At 42.0% G+C, this 18,862-nt stretch overlaps 1 protein-coding gene across 1 annotated transcript in view; it reads right to left on the reverse strand.

The window, feature by feature from the left end:
* plxna2 (plexin A2) overlaps positions 1-18,862 on the reverse strand; it is a 157,527-nt gene that overhangs the window by 55,602 nt on the left and 83,063 nt on the right. Inside the window, exons 5-7 of the mRNA XM_026153903.2 lie at positions 11,821-11,921; positions 2,771-2,894; positions 78-231 (exon numbers count right to left, since the gene is read on the reverse strand). Coding sequence (XP_026009688.1) covers positions 78-231; positions 2,771-2,894; positions 11,821-11,921 — 379 coding nt within the window. The remainder of the gene's footprint in view (positions 1-77; positions 232-2,770; positions 2,895-11,820; positions 11,922-18,862) is intronic.

The raw sequence follows: 18,862 nt of genomic DNA on the forward strand, positions 1-18,862 counted from the left end.
GCATTTTCACAACTAAGCCATTCATCAGCTGGCATTGCATACATGGTAATATATGTGTGTCTGTTTCCTGTATCTACCTTGGTCAGTGGGGATGAGGGGGACATCTTTAGCAGCAGGAGATTTGCAGAGTATCTGGTTGCCATTGACCTGGCCCTCTACTTCTGTCAAGTTGCCAAACGAGCAGGTGATGCCGGCAGAAAGGTCTGGTACGTCGCTCACCTTCACTAGCAGCTGCAGATGGTGTGAGACATGACAATGTTCTTAGTAATGAAGTTTGTTGTACACATTTTTTTGAGAATGGATCAAAATGGACACTAACACTAATGAAAACAGATAAAAAATTGGTAAAAATTTCCTAAAACTTCCCCATACCTGGAGCTGATTTAGAAGACTAATGCGTGATACATCAGATAGGGGAAAACACATAACCAACATTAACAGTTGCATCTTTGATAAACAAGACATGAAAATCTGAGATGAAATTATAAAAGGAGACAGTGGCTTAAATTCAGCAGCTCTAGTCAGGATGAGAAAAGAAAACACTGCTGTTGGCAAAGCTGTCCGTCCACTTTGCCAAGAACTGTTTCTGCATCTTAAAAACAGCATAATAAGGGAAAAAAGGTTTATTTAGAAGCTAATCTTATTTGTTTCTAGAAGGCATCATTCCAGAGGTAAATATCATGACCCACTCAGAAGCAGTAGAAGCTACATGGAGGAAAAAATGGGGAAAAAATATCACATGGCAAATTCTACTTTTTCTTTTACCTTTCTTTAGTATTTAGAAGGTGAGACAGATACAGGAAAAAATACACACAGAGACACTCACATATGAGATGCACTACACAAGTGCCGATGCACATAAAGGCGATTGAAGTCATTCTCTGGAGAGCAGTGACACTGTGGCTGGAGCATTCAGCTGCTGTTCCTATAAATAAATGTATTCTGTGCAGGGTGTGTGATCTGGCTCTCTAGCCAAGAGAGGCAGTCTGGATAATTATCACCATGGCATTTCACAGCCTTGTTCCATTAGCTGTTATTTTTGGGCCATACCGTTTGAAGTTTCTCTTTGTTTTATCTGCCTCTCACTAAACACCGCAGGGCTACTGGGACAGGCAAGGCAGCTGAGCAGCTTAACTGTAGGTCTTTTAAGAGATGCTGACTGTCTCAGTGGCTGACTACACTGCCTCCCTCGTTAGCTGGCTTGTTCTGTTACCCATCAAGAGGATGGATGATTTCTTTTATTTTTTTTCTGCTGAGGACCTCTTGTCTTTCCCTGTTTTACTTTCACCATGTTTGTGTTGCTTCACTCTGAGGTGTCAGAGAGATCCTTGATTACAGCAATCACAGCAATCAATGTCTTTTGTTCAATGCAGAATTCCCTGAGTAACCTCTCTACAATAATTAGCTCTCATCGTCCTCAGACACACATATACAGATAAACACTCAAAAATTGCTTATGCAGAAATTGTCTCACACACAAAAACACAGACACAGTAAGCTATTGCACAAAATAAGCTTGTTTCTGAGAGTTAAGATTTTGCTCTTTTCGTTTGCTGGCTTCCTTTCACCACGATGGTGGTGGGGGTTTTTGCTGCTTGGCAGTCACCATAATTGGTTGCAGATTTCAGCAAAGGTAATTTCATTGTTTTCACTGCCTTTTCTATCTGTCCTGGTGCCCACTTCAAGAAGCTGCGTTGTCATGGTGATAGCAGTCTACCTCTGTGGAATTTGTGAACTGTGTGAATTTGAGTGTTTTGTGGTTGGTCAGATGACCCCGTTTCTGATATGACAGAAAAACGGGGGGGTTGGTGAAACTGTTAAAATGTAATAAACTGCTGTTTGCAAAGTGGACAACGGGGGCCAGGTATGCTGAGCATTGGCTTGAGGGTGAGATATAATGTGGTGCAGGGTGAGTCAGTGCAAGAGCCAACTGCATGTTAACAAGATTTTTATTTTTTTTATGTTTAACCACATAAATTAAAAGGTCAGCTCACCAAAATACATGGAAGAAAATGTGTTGTCAATTAATCTATAAAGATGTCTGGAGAGGAGTGCTAAAGAGATCTTCTTGGTTCTTGGTTTTTTACTTGCAATAAAATCCCAAGAAATCATTTAAAAATCTGTAATGCAGCTACTCTCAGCTTAAAGATTCACATTTCAGTCCACTTAAATTGTTCTGAACAGCACAAAAGTATTTCATGTATCCTAATACATCTATAAGTCAGTGTCTTACATCTCATACCATTTCAAACCAAAGACATTTTTCTGAACAGGATGTGCATAAAATGACCCATTAATAGTGTGGATTGTGCATAGATGTACAACAATCTCCAGAATCTGGACAGGCAGATCCTTTCACTGTTGATCTTTGCGTGCTTTTACTGAATCCGTGTAGAAATACTGTACTGTACTCAACTGCACTCGGACAACTTTAACGCCTACACACCCACCCACACAAACATGTCTTGGCACACATATTGACTGCTCTGTAAAAAGTGAGCATATGTATGCTGAAACGCCCACGTAAAGCCCTTATGAACCTTCCCATCTAATGTTTATGCATCAACCAAACTCAAGACTAGATGAACAGCTATGTGGGATCGTTTAAAAACTTCTGCTTTTGTTGCGTGGGTTGGAAATACGTAGATAGCAGCTAATTTTTCATTTTTGACTTTGCAAGCAGTGGTTGATATTGCAGGTATGTTGTATACTGTGTGTAGGATTATGCATATGTGTGAGCGAGTGCTTGTTTGTTTGTGTGCAGACTTACATGTACGCTAGGTTCTGAGACTGCAATGCTGTCTGGATACACGGTTGCCTTCACACACTGATTGAGCGAAGCAGCAAAACGGTACGGCTCATCTGCACGTTCACATCGATTCCTTTGAGAGCATCTGAACAGAGAGGAGAAAGGACCGAGATAGAAAGAAGTTACTGATATTTGCTTTTCAATGCCATCAGTGATATTATACAGCACTGAAAAAAATATGCGCGTTGGATATGATAGGAAATAGAGGAAAAACAACTTATTCCATGAATAAAAAGTTACAAGAAAAAAAAAGTGCCGCCAAAGGGATGTGCAATGAAAATATGTGAAAATGAAACTTACAATTATAATGTAACAATTATGACTGGAGGGCAAATGAGAAATTGTGACAATTTTAAACTCCTTCCAAAAACAGACGGAAGAAAGGAAGCATGAGGATTGTCAAAGATGGTGAAGACTGTGTAGGGAAAGGAATATTAAACAATGCTGTAACAGAAATAAAACAAATATCCCGCAGCAGTGCTGTAGGGAGATGTAACACTGTCACTGTCTCAACACATTAATAGCCAACTTTTGTCACCAGCCACTATATGGGCACTTACGAGTCCATAATCATCCACCTTTCGATGTTTCCCATGCTTGTTTTAGGACATCTGAACAGATCAGTAATAACCTACAAAAAAAAATAAAAATCACACCAAACCCTTGGGGCTTCTTTGCTCACTTTTCCTTGTTTTGTGCTTTTCTGTGTTAGTCATCCAGATTTGTTTATTTTGTGATGATCAAGGCTGTAAATGTGACATGCTCTACATTCTGGCTACAAGTTATGTTGCTGTTAACAGACTGTGTTTCTCTCTTGTTCCGCTAAACAGATGGCAGGCTGAAAAATTATTTTAAACATTTTTGCTGTCTTATTGGATTGGTTAAAAAAACCAGTTACAAAATAGCTCATTCTCAAAGATATCTTATGAAACTCACATCATTAATAACAGCTGATCTCTATTATAAACATGTAGGTGACTGGCTATGCATTCCCAATAAACTGCAGCGACAAGTGGTGGCACAGAAGTGGATGCACAACACAGCTAGATTGCTTCCTTCAATCTCAGCATAACTCTGTAGATGTAACTAGTACAAATTACAAGGCGTTCTCTCATAAGAGATCTTAATGGTCAGACTGCGTATCAAGTATCACAAGAAACTGCCACATCTCTCATTAAAACTGTGCCACCTCCCACCACTTATTAAAACTGTGCGGTCTCTCCATCCCATTACACCAAAGCCTCTCTATCCTTATCCAACCCAGTTATAGTGTCTGGCTAACTGGCTGACTGGTCACAGTAGCTCTAATTGGACTCTAAAGGGTCAGCTGCTGTCCATGGTGCTGATGTGCCACTACAAGCTCTGCTATTCTCTCCTGGTTGCTCTGTGCGTGTGTGTGTTGTGTGTTGCACTGTGTGCTCCGCACCGTGTGCTCTGCGCCGTATCATGCTTCTTAACCACATACTCTCACATATACTGACTCTAAGCTACATCTTCATCCACAGCCTCTGTGTGCAATTATGTTGTCAGAAGTCCACACTACTAGGCACACCAAGACACACACACACACTAATATTCCAAGCACTCCCTAGGGAATTTAGAGAGCAGAAAAGTGTGGAATTATTATAGTAGTGAGAAATCTCCCACTGGGAAAGGAGGGTCACTGCAGCACTTTTTGATGATGATCACCTGCTTTTCCCCTTCACTACTTTGGTAACTATACTTTTTAATATTGATGGTTTTTTTCTTACTTTACCTTTTCATTTTACACATTTGACCGCACCGCTGGTTCATTTGCCTCGGTCTTTCTCTTCCCCTCCGTCTCTCTCGCTATTATCGGCCCAAGACACTCCTTTTTGTCTTATTCTAATACAAGTTGAAATTAGTACACCTTTCTTAGGCAAGGTATTACTCTGCCTGCAATTTGGTGATTCTTTTACATTCACAATGGCAGGAGAAAATGATACTTAATGTGCTTTCAGGTGTGGGCTGCGGCACGATGTTTTATGCATGTCTCCAAGCTGTATGGGTACAGATGCAAAAACCTGGGCAGTCATTAACTGACAAAAAGCTCTGCATTGATTTTCCTCAATGTGAATCTCTCTCTCTCTCTTTTTTTTTTTTTTTAAATAAAATTCATTTCAGTGGGGTGAAGTAAGATGAGAGCGCAGCAAGGGGGTGAGGCAGCGGGGGTGGAAGGCGTGCAGGATGGCAGCTGTTGCCATGGTTTCAGGAGATGGCCATTATCTCTGTGTAGTTAGAAGCTGACCCCTTGCCTCTCTCATTAGCTGAAGTGCATGCCACTGAGTGTTGACTACAATCCTGCCTTCCTCATATTCCCCCTTCTGACCTCCTGCCTTGTAGATCTCCCTTTTTCTCCTGTCAGTCAGTAGTTTCACTCATGCTTAGTGTCCCATCACTTCATACAACAAGTGTTCTCTAATGCACATCTTCCATATGCAAAGATGGACAAATATGTTTATCTTTTTCAATTTCCTGTAATAAGCAACTGAAAACTATTTTATTCCAGCCAGAGCTAGCGGCGTCAGATTTTGGTTAGGCTCCTTAAGCCCTGTCCAGGGTGCTGAAGTAGCTGCATGCACCATCATTAGCTCTCTCTGGTATCAACAAGTCTTCTGCAGAATACAAAAGAAGTTGTGAGTGGCAGTCCCATTTTGTGCAACCATGGGAGGTGAGTTGCTAAAATGCACCCTAAAATTGAGTGGAGAATATTGTTTACTACTGTAGCAGTGTGTTCGGGCTACACCGTTGTTCAGGGTGTAAATCTGACATAGTATATGCAATCTAATTCACTTTTAGAAACTTATATCTAATGTACAGTGTAAGGTGTAGTGTTGGCCGAGGAAGCAATTTCTATAGTTGGTAGGGGTTAGGATAGCAGACGCCAGAAATTGGGGTCCATTCCACCAATGTCTGCATCTTATTCTGTTGCCTTGGAGAGGAAATTACACCGTCATCTCTTCTCCACCTTGTCTTGACAGACACACAGACGCACGACTGGTAGAGAGCATCATCCCTGCATACAAACTAAAACAGACACATACGAGGGCATGGCCACATACAAATCATGTATACTCAAACCCTCTGGAAATTACATGTGCATAATAGCATACAGTGCCTTGCACTTAATCTTTCACACATTTAATAGACAGCATCGAATAATAACATAAACACACGTATGCACACACTATGGTCTTGACAGCAGAGAGCAGGAGAGCCAGGCCACCGGGAAAGATTGCCGTCCTTCCATCCCTCCTCCCTTTCCCCTACAACATCTTCAGTGTGAAGACCTGTCTGATTGTAGCTCTTGGTGTGAGCACCGTGTTTAAAAACAGGAGGAGAGAACAGAGGGGGAGCCACTTTAAAATCACCTTCCCGTTCCACCTCCCCTCATGAGAGACAGACGACATAAGGCTGCGGAATTTAAAAGCACAACAGGCATGCTTTGGTGGCAGGGCAGGGGGATTGGGGAAAGGAGTACAGCGGGAAGCTATAAAGGATGTACAGAGAGACTTAACTGGATGTATATTGAATATTTGATGAGCTTAACAAAGCTTTACTAGTTTTAAGAGGCAACCCATAATGTTAGAGAATTGCTGGCAGGATTTGCTTTGAATGGGAACCTAGACTGGGGACTGTGTGCTTCATCAAATAAACTTGTTAATGTAAATGTGCATAAAGGCTGACTGCACTGGGTCTTTGGCTTCTTAATATGAAAAGCAGACTCAATAGGTGAGCAGGGATATGTCAGGCTGTGCTGTACTGTGCTGGGTTGCTCTCTGTGTGACACACACATAGCTGCACACCCCTTCTTCAGTGTTTTATCCTCACTTGAACTTATCCAGTCCATTTGTTTCTTACTGGTCCATTTTTAAAGTATAGGAATACATTTAAACTTCAAGAAGTACTAAAGGAAGTGAAAAGGGAAATAGTAAACTCCTCAGGGCTTTGGCTGACATGTACTTTGAAACCCAGAGTTCATGTCAGGGGTCAAACCAACCACTGTAGCTCTTAGCCTGTCTCCAGTGGTGACTGATAATGTCACAGCAGGGCACTGCCCAAAGGACCCAGAACACATCAAGACCACATCTCATTCAGTGTATCTTGAAGATCTTGAAACTACTGTGGTGTAAATTCAGTGTGTTTATACAAAACAAGAACAGTAGAGCACCCATGGTCAGATGAACAAACATGTCAAGGTTTATGCAAACCCAGAGAATTTATAAAGAGACCATTCCTCAGTGCTCAGCATCAAGCTATAGCTTTTCTTGTGTGGGCTGAGCAGAGAGCAAAAGAGAAAAAGGGAAAAAGTCAGTGGAAGCATTGCAGAGACGGAAGCATCTCAAAAAGAAAATCAATGAGCAAGCAAGAGATACACAGTAGGTTGTTAGGATCATTAACTGTATAATATGTTGCCTGCCTACATATACTGTACACACTGGTGCAGTATTTCTGCATGTTGCCAACCTGTATTAGCTCTAGTTGCTAGGAATCTATGGAAATATCGATAGATCTGCATGTTTGTGATCGATATCTCATTAGGCACAATTGGGAAGATGGATGCAGCTTCCCCCTGACTGCTAACTGAGGCTTTGGCTGATGAGTTGGCCATTAGACACACAATCTGACATTCACAATGGACTGAGGCAGCCATTTTCCATTGCTAGTCTAATTGGTGTTGCCACTGTGAAATTAGAGGAAATTTTATGGTCGTTGGGTGACACAATTTGCAGCGAAGTAATAAACATGCCACATAAACTAGGGAACAATAATTTAAGAAATAAGTTTGTGGGGTTTTGTGTGTGTGTCTGTGTGTGTGTTTTAGCAAACATGCATGCAACGCCAAATATGACTATTTTCTAGGTTGATGTTTCCTGCTTCAATATATGCTGAACACCCACAACTTTAAAACCAATGACAGAAAAGTAAATAATACTAATCCTCTTGTTACACTGTACCGCCCAGCTGGAAAGCCTTTGGTATTGATATTTGCATGGGTGTTACCTACTGTTGCAGGCCATTCACAACCCCCCAAAGGCAATAATATTCCCAAGGAAGATTATATGGACTACTACATCATAAAAACAGCTTAAAAAGTCAAATTTGATTCCCGAGCATGACCGCCAACCAAACGTCCGAGGTCACGATTCAAATGAGCAACAACAGGATGCAAAGGAACAAGCCCAGTCCAGAGAGGTCCCATTCCCTGAGCCACAGGACCCAATAGATCCACTGCTAGACAGGTAGACAGGCAGGTACCTGACCCAAACTGTTTTGTGGTTTACTGAAACAGATTTGGGTGGATTAGCCACATACAGTCAGACACTAATGCCGTGTAGTAGTGACATATTATTCTACTCAGAATAAAATGCTGACTCATTCTCTGCTGGAGTCTACTATACTTCTACCCTTTAAGCTGTCACCCTCACAACAAACACTCATTTTGACACAGAGAACGGAATTCCTTATGCTTATAATACATTACCGCAACCAGTCACTGATTACAACATTAGTAATACTGCAAACATTATTTAATACTATAATGGTAAAAAATTTAACCTTGAACCTGGTACCCTTTTGGACATAACTCAAACTTGTTACTAATCCTGACAAATCTCAACAAAACCATTCAGCCTCTCCCGGAATGTTGGAGTGAGTTGAGAGGATGGAAAGAGACGGAGTGATATGGGACATTTTGAGATGGAAAAGCCTCTTTTGGGCATGATTAGAGAGCTAATCTAACAGCAGCGAGATGCAGGCTAAGGGAGGGAGAGGGAAGGGGGGCGGGAGGGGAGCATCACCATAACGCCATGTTTTTGGATTGTGGTCAGACGAAGGCTGAACTACCCATTCACAGGACAGCGACTGAAGAGCGCTCGAGATGATGAGCTCCCTTTGAGCAGCAATCAAAATGCTGCTCCGTTTTGTCGGCCGATGAGTGTACGAGAGCATCAAACACTCTCTCCCTCTTTCATTCTTCCCTGCTCATTCTTATCCTCACTCTTTTTTTCCCTTTTTGGTCTTCGTGCATTCAGTGAATGCCTAGCAGCTGCTGGTAATTAAAGGACTTTAGAGTCTCACACCACATTGGATCAGAGGTAGAAGAAAGAGAGTAGAAAGACAGGGAAGACAGAAATGCCACTTCTGGTCATCTCAGTGCCTCCCTCTCCCTCTGCAACATTCTCTCCTCCTCATCATTGCTAGCCAAACTAATGTCTCTCCGTGTTCCTAATTAGCCACCTTAGAATGCCGCACTTCAATGAGCATGCACATGCAAACATAAAGGAAATAGTAGTGGGTTGCGGGGCAGGAGTTGGAGAAGAAAAGAGGATGGATATCGTGGATGACAGCTGTAGAAGGAAGGAGGAGGGTGATCAAAGCAAGGGGTGTTTATATGTGGCAAGCCAACCATCTCTGGAGTGTGGAAGGGCTGATTCCAGAGGGGAGAGTGTCTAAATAGGAGACAGCAGTGAGCCACACTGGGCTGAGGAGATCAGTAGAGTTGAATAGTTTAGAGACTAGCTTTGCTATTTGGGTAGTGGGGAAGATGCAAACATGGAAAGAGGGAAAGATAATTTCACAAAATCAACAATGGCTTAGACATGGATGACAGAGAATTGGAAAAATTGAGGGAAACGGGGGATGATGGAAGAGGAATCACAGCTGAGGAAAGAAAGAAGGCTGGCAAGAAATTTAATTTCTGGGTGTCTGGGATGAGGGGGGTGCTTCACCAGAAGGGTGCAGCTGCTTTTCCTTAGTGGTATTTGACAAATATCTTCTTTAATTGTCAGTTATATTGTGCATTCATGTCACCACGCTAACTACACTAAAGCCACAAACTGGTTTATAGATAATTGTTATCCTTTTTATGCTGTGCAATTATGTATGTTTCATTTAAAATCCTGTACAAATTTCTTGGCTTTCAGTTAATAAGTGGGTGTTTTGATGAAGTAGTCGAAGTGGACAAGATTACATCATCTCCTAAGCACTCAAGCAACACTCATAATTCATTGCAGCTAACAACACGAGATGACATTTTTCTGCTTTTTCTGAGGTTTCCCTGTCTGATGACGTATATATATGAGCTGCTGTGTTGACAGAGGTGTGTAATTGTGAGTGGTGGCACGTCGGCTTTGTGCATGAGAAGAACAGGCTGAATAAGGCAATGCTATGTCAAGACATATTCAAAAAATACTTGCTTCAGTGTTTGTTGCATCTTCTTTTTGTGCCACCTTTGCCAAAAGGTGGACAAATTGTAAACTTTGTAGAATCTTTTTTGTAACCATCTGTCTTTTTTTTCACCAGGTATTTATGCTGTGTTTATCATGCAGAAGCTGGATATAAGCACCAAAACCGATATTTCACGTTAGAACTGTTGCAGAAATCGTAGCTCTTTCAATACATTTGTAGGCAGAACCATATGGAGGCCTGAAAATGCAACAGAGAGAAAAGCTAACCATTCTCCAAGTAACTTTTTTCCTCTCTGCGGCAGCATAGCTAAAGCTGACAGGGGTCCTGCGATACTCTTTGCAGGGTCAGGCTAGAAAAAGGGGGATTAGGATCAGAGACAGGTGGCAAAACCGTTTGCTGTATTGAGAGGACAGATGGCTGATCTTACGCAAATCAGGGTGCTGACCTTTTCTCCCAACAGTACAGTACAGTGATCCACATGAGTGTTTGTCCATGTACATAAAAATCGACCCCATGTGCACTGACACATGCATGAACCCACTCAAACGTAAGCCCTCACATATTTTCTCGAGAAGCAATTTAAACACCAAACAGCTGTTCCCTCATCACAGCTGGCTTCCAAAAGCCATTCACCTTTAAGGACCAACACCTTTTACATGCAGTGGACTCAGATTCCTATCAACGTGAATTATTCTATCCCCTACCACACCTACACAAAAGCATATGATTAGCAGTCTAGCATGGAGGCTTATGTTGTGTTAAATGATCCCTGTGTGAAGGCACGCAGACTGCACAGAATACAGAGCTTTCGTCAGCCCCTCCTGCTCTTTGCAAGCACATGCTGAATTACCTTGTCGCTAGGCAATTATTTGTCCTGTCCCAGCTTTGGAGTGATGTAAATTACTTTAAGTGCACTTTGCAGGGGCTGCCATCATGATAATGATGATTGCAGCAGTGCTTTGACACACACACAAATATTCAGCTATACCTTTACAGAGTGGGTCTGTATTTAGGGGGGCTTCAAATGGGGACACAGTAACTAAGAAAAAACTCCAATAAAATCTGTGTACTTAAGAAACAAAGCAGGAGAGGGAGTCAGAGCTGAACATCTTTCAGCTTTTTTTTACTGTTCAGTATTGTCTGTATTCCACTCTTTTACATTGTTTCATCTAAATATTCACATATCAGTTGCTTTTTCAGATGAATACATGCACACGCATATTTTTCCCGCATCCGTTTCTCCCTTCTTCCTGTCATTTTGAAGGTTAATTTTGTTGCAGTAATTATTGAGCTCCAGCAGGTGTCACTCATGCTTTCTATGCGTATTCTCTGATCTTTAAACTTTCTGATTGATCTCTTTGGTCTGTTGTTGCCTGTCTTTTTAAATTCCATTCAAACATATATAACATGAATGGCATCATTTCCTGTAAATATCAAGTCATGTCAGAATAAAGCTGCAATGACAATGGCAGCAACAAGAAGCTCTGAACCATCTCTGAGGCACAATTATCCATTTTCAGTCAGATGCTGTCTCCTTTCCTTAAACTGTATCTCATCAGAGACAAACATTAGGAAAATAACCTGTCTGCCTTTGCGTGGGCAAAGTGAGGGCCATTTTGAGAGACATCTAACAAAATCTGTCTGAACTGAAAAAAAATGAACAAACACAACAAACCACTAAATATGGAGCGGTGCATGGTAAACAGCAGACAACTGCTCTCATGTTCTGGATACATATAACTGGTAGAAAATGGGCATATGGATGCAAATAGACATGACAGCTAATCAGGGATACTCACATATTATGAAGAACACACCAACCACAGTGTGGATCCCCAGAGCTCAGGCACTCTCCACATGTCCCGTACTGCTCACATGACTCGATGGGAACTTGGGTAACCTGCAAACACATTAAAACATCATTGTCTCAGTGCAGCCAGAAAAGCGTTACAAAATGTACAACAAAGATCTCTGAGTATGCATGTGTTTGTGTGTGAGCATGCTCAGTCCCACACAGACAGACGCCAGTGAAACTATTAATTAATGTGCAATGTTTTGACACAGTTAATCTATGTTATGAAATGTAATAATGTGACACGCACCATTACCCCTCCATCCCTATTAAACAGTGTTATTGTTTGTTGTGGACCTGTTGCAGAGAATGATGTGCCTCAAAATGTTTGGCTACACTACGCCTCTGTATACTGATGTGTGAGATGCCAACTGCCCAAGCAACTGTTGCCTTTATCTTAAAGCCATAAAAACTACTGAACAGCTGGGATCAGTTGGCAAGACAAATCTGTTTTTCTGCCATCAATGGGTTTTTGTCTGCACCAGGGCATCTGTCCACCTAGGTATGGCCTGTGCAAACACACCAACACATGGACGAGTGACAGACGTTTTTCTCAAGAGAGCGTTCAAAGTACAACTTGATGACACAAGTGTAAAATGTGTTAGGAAGAGAGTTAGAGTCAAGTGTATTGAAGAGTATAACTATAACTATATCTAAAATAAACAAAGAAAAGATAAACTTTTGAAATTATCAATGTTATTTAAAAAAAAGTAGAGGCCTGCGGCATGACTGTTAAAACTGGAAAGTAACAATTAAAGCTGTACTGTAAATGTTTTTTTTTAAAATATGACAAGGGAATAAAATTGGTATTTCAGTATTACATGTTGAAAGTGTCAGCAACAATAGATATGATTAAGCGCTTCCAGTGGAAACCAAACACACCCCCATACCACACTAACCCACACAGTGCTATTTGAGTAGAGTCGCATAAAAAAATAAATAAAAAAATATCCTAGTGCTCACTGTACGAACTTGATTTGACTGATATTGTTTTATTCAGGGTTGAGATGTTCCATAACCTATGTAAACACAACACACTAGAGAAGAACAAACTTCACAGCTTGTTTGCCAAAGTGTGCACCACAATCTGGGCCTACGTAACACACACTTATCTCCAGGTAGGTTTTATATACACAAGAGCATGAGTGTTTATGCATCTGAATCTAGTTGTCTGTCTGATGTGGTGCTGCCGTCTCGAACGACCTTCCTTCTTTCTGTCTAGCTTGGAGGGCTTCAGAGTCAAAGGTTTCTGTGCGCTGGTGTGTGTGTGTGGGTGTCCGCCTGTAAATGTACATCTACTGTAACATGAAGCCAGAAAACCTCAATACTGCTCAGCAGATGAAAATGGCATAAGAAAAGCGGGGGCTGAATCAGTTCATTTTAGAGTCTGACACAGATTCATTTCCAGTTTTGTATGTCTTTCAGTCTCTTGGCAAGTGGCGTGTTGGATGATAAGTGCTAGCTCTGACAGTGTTTGCCCTGTTCAGATGCAAACCTCAGGATCACACCAATGCCTAATAAGTGACTCCTCTGTAAAATGTGATGGATCGAATTAAGGGTGCAAATAGCACCTTTTAAGTGTTTTTTGACCCTGTGCATATCACTCACAACTGGGTGATAATAACTGCTGTTAGCAACCATGGACTGGAATTAACTGTCAGTTAGAAATAACAGCTGGGTGTTCATCAAAATCCTGTCTTTTATGGTACACAGTGTTGAAAATTTACAAAGAGCTGACAGTAAAATTTGAAACATGCATCTGTTATTGCATGGATTCTGAAAAGTTATAGTCAGCAAACCTGTCAGATGCTGTAAAACCTGTGAGCTACACCTGTTCCAGTGTGTATTTTTCTTTCTTTGTTTAGTGCTTGCTACTCAGAAGCTCATCATAGTGTCTGCCTGGTCCTACAGAAAGACAAGCCCAGAGGACAAAGAAAGCCACTGACACGGTGGGAAGTTGACAGTTTGTGTGGCAGTTCCACCATGGACACTCCAGTTAGATTAACCCCCTGTCAATTCAACAAACTCTATTATTGTGTGTGTCTGTGTGTGTGTCTTTCTTAGCTTCGGGACAAACAGGTGGCATGCTGTAATGAGCTGCAGACGAGGTCACATCAGCAGCAGAAGCTGCAACCGATGACAAACAAGCCCACCAGGAACTAGACTTGGCTGAGGAAGCAGCAACTCAGTCTGTGTGTGTATATATCGCAAAGCCTCTGAATCTCTCTTAACCACAGAAAGTCGTCAGATCCTTCTCAAAACATGCATGAGGCTGCTGAAACTTTATACTATTACTTTCACAGAGGCCCAGACCCATGAAAGGGTTACACTGTAGAGACAGCTGTCAGTGGGGGAAAGTCAGAGAATAGTGAGGGGAGCTTAGGGTGTCCCTTATGGAGCAGTGTTTAAAGACTGACAGACACAGAAGGCTGTCAGCTGATACAGTACAGACTGAAGAACAAAAAGGCCAGAGAATAATAAGAAAAGAAGGGGAGGGAGGTAAAGAGAAAACAAAAAGATGAGAAGTGAAAAAAAAAAAAACGCACACAAAATAAGAGACTACTCATGTGCACTGTAAATGTGTGTTGTAAATAAATATTGCGCGTCTATGTCGCTGCGAGGGTATTGATGTTTTAGACCAGCATGGGCCAGTAGCACAGAGTGTAGGTGAGGGGAATGTGGTGTGGGAGGGTAGTGGGGGATCACAGCAGCTGTTGCCCAGCACACGCTACAGTCACTCAAAACAGCAGGGCTGCACAATGAAGCCCCTTCTCCAACTGTGAGTCTGTGCGTGTGTGTGTGTGTGTGCGCGCGTATTTGAATGCACACGTGCACAACGCTGCAACGGATGTGCAGATTGTTGTTGTGTTTTCAAAGAAGACCAAGAGTCCTGCATGTGATCTAATAATGCCTTAAACTTTCTCTTCCTCTAGGTTCCCAGAACACATTCATAGCCACAGCTGACCCATAAGGTAAACTGAACATTGTCAGTAAAGATGCACTGTGCGCTACTCAAATGAATGCTAATAAAATTCCAGCTTAAGATGACCCTAGCAGGGGGTTATTCAACCAAAGCGGCTACAGCAGGGCTGCATACTGGAGCGACCTGGGTGACTGACAGTCACAGTCTAAGGTTAAAACAGCTTCTTCTCTTTCAAAGCCTCACGCTGAAAAAAAGACTTCAGCTTTCATTATTATAATAGAAGAGCGCTTTTGTTTACAGGAAAGTATAGCTACAGATTTGGCTAGCATTATTAATGGCCACCCTTAACATCAGGATATCCTTTTATGTATAAATACTAAATTTTTATTAACCCATCAAATTATACAACTGCAGCGGACTGAGAAGGGCATTATTTGTTAACGTCACCGAACATCTTTTTTGTGAACTGTACTGGGCAACTCTTGCTGCCATTAGAGGCCACTAACATTGTGAACTTTTGTTATGTATGATTATAAAATATAAAATTCAACTATTTTTGCTGCAGTGGCACTCAAGACAAAAAACCTCCTAAAAAACAGACAGTTGATAGTCTGGTGGCAGTGAAACAGAAGTAGTGGTATTCAGTAAAAGAGGCATTGCCTTTAGGATTACTAAAAAAACCCAAACCAATGTGTTTTGCCAGGCTGTTTGGAGTATAACAGGGGACAGAAACATTTGGATGTGGCACCCAAGTGGGGCTTACAGTGTTTGCTGATTAGAGAGCAGCAGGAACAGTCTCATCTGTTCCAAACAATCCGTGACTAAGAATGAATGGTGACTCCATTTCTGCTCTGCTGTCCTGGGAGCAAGTCATGCACTGCACTTCCGTGATGGATAGGGAGGCAGTACAGGAGCATAGTTTGAAGAGAAGATGGAAAAGAAGAGTTTTTTGGGAGGGGGGGGGTTTAAGATAAACGAAGACAAAGTAAAGTAGAAACAGCCCATTGCCCTGTGCTCTGATGGGACCAAGTCTCTGTATTGCCAGATGTGCCTCACAAGGCTGAGCAAAAAAGAGAAAGCAACACAAAGAGAAAAATCCCACCATCACCAGTAATAGAGAGGAAGCTATTTTGCAATTGTTACCAAGGTAACAGCCCTGGCTCTGACCTCAGGACCCCCCCCCCCCCTTCATCTACCACCACCAATAATCCCTCCAACCTTCGAAACCTTGAGCAGTGCACGGTAAACAGCTGGCACCTCTGGGACTTCCTGCCACCTACACCTCCTTTTAAACATGTAGACACACACACTGGCGGCTCCTCTACACCCTATCCATTTTTAATGAGAGTTAGCCAGGCTGCCACGTCACTGGAATGAGGCACATCGATCATGAACACAATACCCATTCCAGTAGAGCGAATGAGGGTAAGCATGGGAGGAGTGTATGTGAGAGTGTGTGTCTGCTTGTGTGTGTGTTTATGTGTGTAATTGTATGTGTGTGAGTGAGACAGAGAAACAGTTTGAGCCAGCTTAATGACTAAAGCTCAAAAGCAGAGCAAATACTTGTAGCTGAAATAGATGAAAACATATGAAAAATACAGGCTTATGGGTCTTTTACTCTCACAGTGACCCCGCAGCCAGTTTTTCTTGTATTCAGGCTACCTACAAGGACATCTCAGCCGTTTTTGCCTGATAGGCCACCCTTTAATCTGCTTTAGTAATCCTGCCGAGACTCTTCCTTAGGACAGCAGCTATATCTCCTTGCTTCTGTTTCACCCTGTCCTCCTCCCACTGGTCTTCTTGTCCTCAACTCAGGAAAATCTGCCCACTGTACTCTCTAGGCAGAGCCATCTCCTCTAGCTCACTGACATCCACCCACGAGGATTCACATTCTCTCAAGTTTGCATATGAAAAAAAAAAAAAGGTTCACCCATCCCCTCTGACTTCAACTTGTTTTATAGAAGTTTTTAAGACTGAATATGAGAATAATTCACTTCTTCTGCAGTCTTACACCGAGGTCGGTCAATGGTTCATGTTAATCATCAACATCCATCCTATATATGGCTGGACCTGATAATGGAGGTGAGGGGTTATGCATTATGGCTGTTCCAAGGATAATCAGGCATCAAGACCCTCACCAATTACACCCAGCGTGATTAAGGACAAAATGAGGGCATGCTCTTGGATGCTGGGGGTGGACAAGATCTGATCCTTTGGTGGCCTTGAGCTGAGTTGTGCAACGATACCACAACAGCTGGAAGCTTTGATGACAGCTTAAACCCAGCATTCCAAGAGCAGATGTGTTAAAGCTATTAGTTACAGCTACAGCCACATATGAATATAATAACGATGCATAATAATACTCCACATCTTGTGCATTAAAAAACAAATGAAACAAAAAAAACCCACTAAGAAGATACACTGTAGCTACACACGTGCTGTTCAGTTCTGAAAGGAACTGCTTTTAGAATGCTTGTTTGTTGGTTTTATTGTTACAAATGCTAGAGGGCTTTGTTACAATTCATTTGAGAGACACACATTTTGTGTAGGAATCCAGAATATTGATTTTTTTCCCCACTGTATAACATCTATTAAAAAGCCATCTACAGGATTAATGCAGAGAAGGTTCTGGATACAGGCATAAAAACAGGAAGGATTCAGTGGAAGATGTGGTACTATTTTGTATTAGTGTTTTTATGAAGGTCAGACCCTTTTATACTGGGTGGCTTTCAAACTAACTGGTTTTGAAGTAAACGCAATAACATTCAGAGTAGGTATTAGTCATTGATTTTAAAAAGCTAACCACAGTAGAAAAGACTCCAACAAAATGAAATGATACAGCATGCCTCATCTACAAGCAGCCATCTTCCATACTCCAGAAATGATTGGGTGTGAAATTGGTAGCTTTTAACCTTTTTTGTCACAGCCAGCGCTCTCAGTGAATCCACTTCCTTATTTATGTGTGTGTATTCACCTACTCAGAAAGAAAATGCTTGCACATACACATGCACTTATTTAACTATTGGAATTTGCCCATGCTCAGAGATTTGAGTGAACTAAAAACTCAAGACATTGCAGCACTACAAAGCTGGATTTAATAATAATAAAAAGATGGATAAAAAAAAGAGGGACTGGAATCCATACACAACAACAAAGATGGCCATGCTAACTTATTCTGAACTTAAACTAAGCCAAGGTGGATATCAAGACAATACTGTTACCTTTTTATATCAAACAGCATCAATATCTACCCCACATTAGGTCTTTAGCCCTCTCATGCCCCTCGGTCCTGGGGAGGCGTGGCCCTTGGCAGCTCATAAGTAGTAACAGATTGGCAGGAGACAAACTGCCAGGCAGGAAAAAAGGGAAGGAGCAGGTCAAGCGTGTGCCTACTGACCGCAGTTTGAACTCTGATGCTGAACGTCTATTATGTGTCAATGCTAACCCAGGAACAATAAGTACATAAGTAAAGTGGTAATAATACAGTTTAATGCTTTCCACCTAGCATCTCTTAACTTAGAATAACTGTTTGGGTGTTTGTTGTTTAGGAATACATCCGGATAATTCTCTTACCCAATTTAAATGCCATAAAAAAGGGACCCTTTTGACTTAGACCATCCGAGGGTTAAATGATTAAATCCCTTTGGGAGGAGACTTATGGGGCGATCGTGGCTCAAGAGTTGGGAGTTGGGAGTTCGCCTTGTAATCGGAAGGTTGCCGGTTTGAGCCCCGGCTCCAACAGTCTCGGTCGTTGTGTCCTTGGGCAAGACACTTCACCCGTTGCCTACTAGTGGTGGTCAGATGGCCCGGTGGCGCCAGTGTCCGGCAGCCTCGCCTCTGTCAGTGCGCCCCAGGGTGGCTGTGGCTACAATGTAGCTTGCCATCCCCAGTGTGTGAATGTGTGTGTGAATGGGTGGATGACTGGTTGTGTAAAGTGCTTTGGGGTCCTTAGGGACTAGGAAAAGCGCTATACAAATACAGGCCATTTACCATTTAGTGACAATAAGCATATACAGGTTGGTCTAATTATTCTAAAAAACATAATCCACCCCCTAAAAAACATGGA

This window comes from Astatotilapia calliptera, chromosome 20 (assembly GCF_964374335.1).
Source record: "Astatotilapia calliptera chromosome 20, fAstCal68.1, whole genome shotgun sequence".
NCBI lineage: Eukaryota > Metazoa > Chordata > Actinopteri > Cichliformes > Cichlidae > Astatotilapia > Astatotilapia calliptera.